We start from the raw sequence: 8,196 nt of genomic DNA on the forward strand, positions 1-8,196 counted from the left end.
ACTTAAAACGGTCAAAAGGCTTGATATCACTGAGCAGACAAAGTATAAGCTCTACAATTGGAGTAAAAACAGGACACTGCCTCATAGGAAGACATGCTCTGAGGCTATAGGTCTATACACGAACGACTTCTGTAGAAGCTGCATGGACGAGGAGGAAGAGAAAACAGTCCAACACCTTCAATGTACATGTCCAGCACTTTCCATTAGAAGAAATAACTTTCTCGGTAATCCTTCCTTCGATAATACCAGTGAACTGGCAACGATTGACACAAAACGTCTCTCTAACTTTATTAAAAGTACGAAATGGTTTGTTTAAGATCATTACTCTCCCATGAGTAACCTCATTAGTGGTATCACAATGGACCCTTGAGGTCTACGTGCGTCAATGACATCTGGACAGCAACTCCAACCTAACCTAACCTAGCGACGAATTGACAAATACTCTAAGAGTAATTCTTGTCATGAAAAGTGTTTTTTCAAATTAGAAGTTCGGATTCGGTTTAAAACTGTAGGTCCCCTCCATTTCTGGCAACATTACTCACACACAGGAATGGTTAAGCATTGTAAGTCACTAGGCCCTAGTTCTCAACGGACTGGTGCGCCACCTAATTTATTATTTATAAATATTAGCATGCTGCAAATTATATTTATTTAATTAAAATATCGTATTTAATTTAAAAAATAATTTTCATGAATCCCAGACTGGTACCTTAACCTTTATTGTTTGTGGCTAAGTACATAGGTAAATAACACAACAACAGCGTTAATGACCAACAACCCTATAAATTGCATGTTTTGCTCATGAATTATAAGTACACAACTCTTTAAGACCCCCAAACTTGATGAAAGGGCCAACTACCCAAAGACAATGAACTGTATAAAGTTGCAAGCAGCACAAAAACAACAATTACAAGAAGAATTTATTCATGTGGAAAGAAGAGTCTCTGTACTTAGACACTTTTTAATGTTCCATCATGAAACTACTTATAAGGTCGCTGGAGCTGGTGTTGGTCAAAAACAATTCCAACTTCGACATCAACATCAACATCGACATCGACATTTACATCCAGAGTCCAGACTTCAGACATCACCTGTCATTAAGTATTACCTAATGATTTGGTCTTTTTGACGTCCAATTCCCATTTTGCCAATGCCCGACAATAATGCAAACCAAGCCGGCCTAAAAGCTATAACAACCAACACCAGAGGGGGAGACCAGAGGCTAGTGCGGCTAGTTCACCATTGCCATCACCATCGCCATCGTCATCGACATCGCCACCATCAGAAGAGGCGTGCTGCGGTGCGGAATGAGTTAAAAATGCAAATAAATGATTCGGCATGCAATTCATACCGCAGTCAAAGATCCTTTAAATTATTTGCAATTACACTAATTGCCCCGATGCGATGCGATGCGATGGAAATGGTCATGTTATTGTGTTTGTGCTTTGGCTGTTGATGTTGATGTCGAAGTTGCTGGTGTGGCCTGCACGAATGCTGTGGTGCTGAATTGCTGACTTTTAAAGCTTTGGTGCGCCATGTTGCATCACAGATGGCGCTGCATGTAGTGACTTTGTGTGATGACTGTTTGTCGTTTAAACGCGCAGCGTTGGGTTTTGTTTTTTGGCAATCAGCCCAGATTTCAGTGCTCTTGGCCTGGCGGTCGTTAGTGTGCTGAGTTGCTTTAGGCCAACACAGCCAGAGACACGTCCGTCCGTCAGTCAGTCGATCGGTCGAGTATTAGTTGTTGTAGTTGCCTCTGCAGTGGCAATTAATGTAAAACTAATTGAACGCTGCAAGAATACATAGTTTGTGCATTTGAAGTACATAAACTACAACCTGCTAGATGCATAATTGTGATTTCCACTTGCATGCCGACTGAATTTATTAATTGGCTGACATGACCATTAATTTTATTTGAAAGCGGTGCGGTAACGGGCAATGTATGGTAAGTACAGTGGACACTTAATTTGGTTCGTAAAATAGAAATCATAATCTTAAAGAATGAGTAATAATAGAATATTGAAATTCTTGTACCTATTTCACAATTTAAAGAAGCAAAGTTTAAAGTTCTTAGAAGAAGTTAGTATTTTATTCTTTAAGATAAAAGCTACTTGACCGGACTTTGACGAATTTTTGGAAATTCAATTATTTAACAATTACAAACATTTTTGAGCTCAACAATTATGTTTGGTAGGTAAGTTCCTAATTATGTCGATTTCACTAATATTTTACCCCACTGTGTGCGATAGGAAAATCCATCCCCACCAAAGCCACCACCCAAAAAAGCCAGAGTTTATAGTTTGCCAAAAACTTGCTTCGAAAGTGTAAATTGTCCGTCACATTCAGAAAGTAGCAAAGCAATTAACATAAATTAACAGCCACTATAGGTATAGGCACAGAGTGAGCCACAATCTGGTATTTTGAATCTTTTGCATAAATAGTTTTATAGAGACTTATGTTATGAGGTTATGAAGGAGGAATTGACAGGTTCTTTTGCAAAAGAAAATCACATATTCGTTTGGCAAATTAATGAGAATATTTGTATACCTATTTCATTGCCTTGATTGAAATATTGAGTCATTTGATTCATGTTTTGGCAATGCGATGATGAATTAGTTGAACATTTCTATTTTAATACGGATGATCCGATCGGATGTGAAGGAAATTGAAAGATTGTCTAAAATGATTGGTTTTGAAATAGATGGCGTGGCAAACATGTGACCGCGCTTGACTTCCGGATAAGTGTAATTTATAATTAAATTGGAAACATTTAACAAATGAAGTAAATGAAGTACTTACAAAAATTGGGATTTACGTTTGAATTTTGAAGTATGATAAGTTTCATAATTGATATACAGGCACACTAAAAATGTATATGCTATCCTTCCTATTAACACCATATTTGAGCAATGGGAAAAAAGAAAGTGTGTCATTTAAAGTGGGGGACTGAAGTCAAAGCCCTTGTGTTAATGCCTTAATGAAAAAGACCACAGTAGTGTAGAAAGAAAATGGTAAAAATATACATTTTTATTTCAGATACTTAAACATTTAATTTTTGACGCTACGAACATTTTACAAGCGGTTTTTCGACATATGATTAAAAATAAATATTATAAATACTAATCATTCATTAACTTCTTAACGAATGATACAACAATGTTTTGAAAGTTTACAATTTGAAACTGACCTAAGGTGACAATCAGTATAGATAGCAAAATAATTGAGTTTACTAGGTGTAATAATAATTAATATAATAAAAGATTATAATTTGAAATATTAAATTTAACATTATTTTTAAAAATTGAGCAAGATTATGATAGAAACTGTAGTATACGAAATCCTTTATGACAGCTTGCAACTTATAACAACACTGTACGTACACTTATGTTGATGTGACAATTATTGGACGATTACTTGGCGAGCGCAGTCGTAGTCCCACCGCCGAACAATCATCATTAAACCCATCTATTATACTACCAATACTTACTTTAATTTCTTATACTTATTTTTATATTATAACGTTACTAAATAAATGAATTACTACTTATAAATAACGTTGTAACATTTTGGCGACGAGAAACACATTTTTTTAATACAAAAAAAATCGAACTACGCTATATAAATAATATCGATACGCAAAATTGTATACCTTCACTCCAACATAATTAATTTGGGTTTCTTTACTTTCTTTCCACGTGTCAGTTCAGTTTACTGCTGAAATTTGTGTGTAAGCTATGGAAGCAGCGGAGTTAAAGGAGCTACTCAGACAACAGGAAAATTTTCTGAAGTCTTTAATGATCAGTCAAAGAGAATGGATGGAAAAAGTGACGAAGCCAGGTATGGTTATGGATGGCTTGGGTAGACTTGCATCAAATACACCTGCGCCTCCACCTTTTCATCAATACCAGAAAGAGAAGCATCACTGGGAATCATATTTGAAGCAACTAGAGCAACATTTTTCGGCATATTCGGTAGAGGAAGACCAGCAAAAAAGGGCGTTCCTTCTTTCATGGGTAGGTTCTGAGATTTTTGAATTGGCTCAAAAATTACTTGGGGACAAATTAGAGGATCTGTCATTTAAGGTTATCACAGATAAATTGTCTGAACATTTTAAACGCAACGTTCACATATTGGCAGCTCGATATGAGTTTTTTCAGGCGAAAATGGGGGAAGGCCAAAGCTATGCAGATTGGGTAGCTGAGCTACGTGGCTTATCCCGCAATTGTAAGTATATCTGTTCCAAACCAGAATGCAAGCAAGAATTTGTTGATGAACTGCTGCGGGATACGATAGTCATCAATACTCCCCACGATGCTGTCCGTACGGCAGCTCTCCAAAAGCCAAACCCTACTCTGGAAGATGTACTTTTGAAAGCAGAATCTTATGAAGCCACGAAAAACACAGTAAGTGTCCTTAAAAATGTAAAAGGGCAAAGTACTCAACAGCAAGAAATTTTTCGTATAGACGCAAATAAAACGCGTAAAAATCGTCCGATGAGTGAAGGTAGAGGGAAAAGTAGCGGTCAAATAACGGAGCCAATTAAATCGTGTCCGCGGTGTGGGGTAAGCCACAATAGAGACAGTTGTAAATTTCGTAATGCGGACTGTTATAGTTGCAACGGTACTGGTCATATCGCCTCAGTTTGTTTAACGGGTAGTAGAAATAAAAAAAGAAACAAGCATTCTTATCGTAGGAATCGCTCTCGCAATAGACAGTCGGTTAACGGGTCGAAGAAAATGGAAAATATTGAGACGATGGACAGTCACATGATCGATTTTATTAACGTGGTAGATTTAGACAATCAAAGTGAAACGGCACACGATACGAATGTTTTGCAAAGTCAGCCAGTCCGAAAAGGCAATAAAATGATTTTAAAACTTAAAATAAATGATCGGTTTATGGATTTCTTAGTGGATACTGGGGCTTCATGCTCCATGGTTAGCAGAGAGCAATTTAGACAGTTGCAATGTAACCAGCTGCAGCCGGCAGGCATTGTTCTTAAGGCGTATGGTGACATTACAGTGCCCGTGCTTGGAAAAGCATTCGTCAATGTGGAATACGACTCGATTAAAATGGTGCTACCTCTCATTGTGACTGATGTTAAAGCGGCTAATAATATTCTCGGCATAGACTGGCTAGACTCATTTGGGCTTAATATGAAGCAAGAGGTAGTATATAATATATCTAACGTCACGTTAAAATCGAAGGTAAATGATTTATGTAATGAATTTAGTAGCATTTTTGATAAATCATTAGGCCGTTGCATACCTTTTAAAGCCCATCTACAACTAAAATCTAAAGCGTCTCCAAAGTTTTTCAGAAGCCGTCCAATCCCTTTTTCTCAGATGGATTCGTTTAAGCAGGAGGTGGAGCGCCTTGTGTCAGAAGGAATTTGGAAACCAATTAAGTTTAGTAATTGGGCAGCACCAGTCGTCGTGGTACCAAAGAGTGACGGGCGAGTACGAATCTGTGGGGACTTCAAAGCTTTAAATGCGCAGTTAGAAGTAGAACATGCGCTTATACCGAGAGTAGAAGAGATGTTATACAAGGTGCGAGGTGGCAAATTTTTTGCAAAAATTGATCTGTCGGACGCTTACCTCCAGGTTGAGCTGGATGATGAATCGAAGGAGTTTATGGTCGTCAACACAGTCATGGGATTGTACCAGTGTCAGAGGTTGCCGTTTGGAGTTGCTAGTGCGCCGGCAATATTCCAAAGATTAGTTGAACAGGTAATTGCGGGGGTTCGCCAGTGTGGGAACTATATTGATGATATAATTGTGGCAGCCGAAACCACTCATGAGCTCTTGGACACTTTACGCGAAATTTTTGAAAGGCTTAAGTCATATGGTCTGGTTTGCAAGCGTGAAAAATGTATTTTGTTGGAGACAGAAATTGAATTTCTAGGCCACATCATTAGTGAGACAGGTATTAGACCTTCAGATTCCAAGGTTATCGCGATTAAAGAATTGCCACGTCCAACTAACGTGAAAGATGTACAGGCTTTCATGGGGAAAGTCAATTATTATAATAAATTCATTAAAAACTTATCTCAAATCAGTGCCCCTTTAAATATACTCCGCAGGAATGATACAGCGTTTGTGTGGCGGAAAGAGCAAGAGTCAGCATTTCAATATTTAAAATCACAACTAGTGGACGCAACGAGGCTATCTCATTTTCGTGACGATTTGCCTATAATTCTGGCTACGGACGCATCCTCTCATGGCATAGGAGCCGTCATTTCTCATGTGCTTCCCAATGGATCGGAAGTGCCGATTGCACACGCTTCAAAAACTTTGAACATACATCAAAAACGGTATAGTCAGATAGAAAAGGAGGCCCTCTCTATCATATACGGGGTGCAGAAGTTTAATCAGTATCTTTACGGTCGACATTTTATTTTGTATACGGACCATAAGCCGCTGGTCTCAATATTTAACCCTGAAAAAAATTTACCTGTCTTTACAGCTCAAAGATTGCAGCGCTGGGCTTTGTTCTTGATGGGTTATCAATATAGCATCAGATACAAGCCTACAAGTAAACATGGAAACGCAGACGCGTTGTCGCGGTTACCAATGGGCCAGGATGAGCAATTTGATGCAAGCGAAAACTCCTGTCTGCATGTTCAATTTGATGAAGTGATTGAAGCGTTTCCAGTGGATGCCAAGCAAATAGCCAGTGCCACAGCCGTAGATCCCGTTCTATCCAAAGTACTCAAGTTTTTACGCCACGGCTGGCCGGACTCATCAAAGCTTATAGATAAACAGTTGAAACCTTATTTTGACCGAAGATATTCTCTTCTCATAGAAAATAATATTATTTTACTTCAGGCTGAGCACGTTCGCGTCGTTGTTCCAGCATCGCAGCAGCCAAATGTGTTGAAGCTCCTCCACGATGGACACTGGGGGATCACAAGAATGAAGCAGCTATCCAGGAGATATTGCTGGTGGCCATTTATACACAAGGCCATAACCGAACGTGCAGCAAAATGCATACAATGTCAGGAAACAAGCAGTAGCCCAAGGAAGGAGTATTCGTCGTGGCCGTCACCTGATCATGCATGGCAGCGTATACACCTGGATTTTGCGGGTCCATTTCTTGGACACATGTGGTTGGTCTGTATAGATGCATTTTCTAAGTTCCCGTTCGTTGTTAAAATGTCCACAATAACAACGTCATCTGCCACAATTTCAATTCTGAAAGGTATTTTTGCGCTGGAGGGACTACCTGATACAATCGTCTCGGACAATGGTCGACAATTTGTGTCCCACGAGTTTGAGCAATTCTGTTCTTCAAATGGAATTCAACATTTGACGTCAGCACCTTTTCATCCTGCCTCTAATGGAGAGGCTGAACGTTTTGTAAGGACCTTTAAAACGTCATTAAAGAAGATTATGGAAGGAGGAGAAGACTTGAATAATGCGTTACTTCACCATTTAAGCACTTTTCGATCGACACCGAATCCTGTTACCGGGAAATCACCAGCAGAAATATTACATGGACGACAGCCTAAAATTCCTCTTGCTTTGATGTTCCCTCGACAGAACAAACTACAAAGCAGCAAAGGACTTAATCGTTTTGTTAGCGAACAGCTAGTGTTAGTGAAGAACTTCTCAAGAGGACCAAAATGGATTCGAGGTAGGGTAAAAAAGCAACTTGGGCGGATGACATACCTTGTATCCACAGTTTTTGGAGCTCTTAAGCGACACCAAAACCAGATGAGGGCTCAGCACTCGAATGAAAATCACTTGGATGAGTTTTTCATGAATAAGGGCCTTCAAAGTTCTGCAGCAAATCAGGCAAGTATAAATTCTGATAATACTAATATTCCTTCAGTCTCATCGACAGTAAGCAAGATTGTTCCTCAAGCAACAGAAACAAGGGACAACAATGCAGCTGCCAAGCCGTCGGTGATTCCGGCTGTGCAAACACCTAGACGCTCTTACAGACAACGAAGACCTGTCGTTCGATTCCAGGTCTCACATTGATGATATCTTTGAGTGGGAGGAAATGTAGTATACGAAATCCTTTATGACAGCTTGCAACTTATAACAACACTGTACGTACACTTATGTTGATGTGACAATTATTGGACGATTACTTGGCGAGCGCAGTCGTAGTCCCACCGCCGAACAATCATCATTAAACCCATCTATTATACTACCAATACTTACTTTAATTTCTTATACTTATTTTTAT

The 8,196-nt window shown here is 39.0% G+C and overlaps 1 protein-coding gene across 1 annotated transcript; it reads left to right on the forward strand.

Annotated features, from left to right (window-relative positions):
* The first annotated feature begins 3,734 nt into the window (after positions 1 to 3,734).
* LOC129944493 (uncharacterized protein K02A2.6-like) lies at positions 3,735 to 7,985 on the forward strand. The gene has a single exon (XM_056053999.1). It carries the CDS (start codon positions 3,735 to 3,737, stop codon positions 7,983 to 7,985), a length of 4,251 nt encoding a protein of 1,416 aa, XP_055909974.1.
* Positions 7,986 to 8,196: the final 211 nt, after the last annotated feature.

The sequence above is a fragment of the Eupeodes corollae genome, chromosome 1, assembly GCF_945859685.1.
Source record: "Eupeodes corollae chromosome 1, idEupCoro1.1, whole genome shotgun sequence".
NCBI lineage: Eukaryota > Metazoa > Arthropoda > Insecta > Diptera > Syrphidae > Eupeodes > Eupeodes corollae.